We start from the raw sequence: 706 nt of genomic DNA, 5'->3' as shown, positions 1-706 counted from the left end.
CAGCTCTTCAAGCCAAGTTCCAGTTCAAGCGTTCCAGTCATATTCACTTTCAAGCGTTCATTCAAGCAGCTCAAGCTCTTTTCAAGTGAAAGCATTTCCTCATGCAGTTCCAGCAGTTCAAGTAGTTCAATCTCAAGCAGTTCTAGCTCGAGCAGCTCAAGTTCAAGCAGTTCTAGCTCGAGCAGCTCAAGTTCCAGCAGTTCTAGCTCAAGCAGTTCAAGTTCAAGTAGTTCCATCTCAAGCAGTTCATGTAGTTCAAGTTCAAGCAGCTCAAGCAGTTCTAGTTCTAGTAGTTCAAGTTCAAGCAGCTCTAGTTCTAGTAGTTCTAGCTCAAGTAGTTCAAGTTCCAGCAGTTCTAGCTCGAGCAGTTCTAGCTCAAGCAGTTCTAGTAGTTCAAGTTCCAGCAGTTCTAGCTCAAGCAGTTCTAGTAGTTCAAGTTCCAGCAGTTCCAGCTCAAGCAGCTCCAGTTCCAGCAGTTCTAGTTCTAGTAGTTCAAGTTCAAGCAGCTCTGGTAAGTATTAGCTATGATGATTTTTGTGAAGACTCTGTGTTATTGGCCCTTTCAGTGATACGGACGCCGTTCAATGCCCATGTGATACAAAAGTAAATACAAAGAAAAAACAGTGCAATAACTGTATCACTTCTTAGGTAGCTGCTACACTTAGAACGACCTCAGCAGGTCTATACGCATTTGGGAATATGAGTG

General features: G+C 43.2%; 1 protein-coding gene across 1 annotated transcript in view; it reads left to right on the top strand.

The window, feature by feature from the left end:
• Positions 1-706, top strand: part of LOC119587673 (nascent polypeptide-associated complex subunit alpha, muscle-specific form-like) — a 31,190-nt gene that overhangs the window by 2,360 nt on the left and 28,124 nt on the right. Inside the window, exons 4-5 of the mRNA XM_037936352.1 lie at positions 4-215; positions 279-487. Coding sequence (XP_037792280.1) covers positions 4-215; positions 279-487 — 421 coding nt within the window. The remainder of the gene's footprint in view (positions 1-3; positions 216-278; positions 488-706) is intronic.

This window comes from Penaeus monodon, chromosome 23 (assembly GCF_015228065.2).
Source record: "Penaeus monodon isolate SGIC_2016 chromosome 23, NSTDA_Pmon_1, whole genome shotgun sequence".
Classification (NCBI taxonomy): domain Eukaryota; kingdom Metazoa; phylum Arthropoda; class Malacostraca; order Decapoda; family Penaeidae; genus Penaeus; species Penaeus monodon.
The sequence above is the reverse complement of the archived record's forward strand: the minus strand, read 5'-3'. Positions and strand labels throughout refer to the sequence as shown.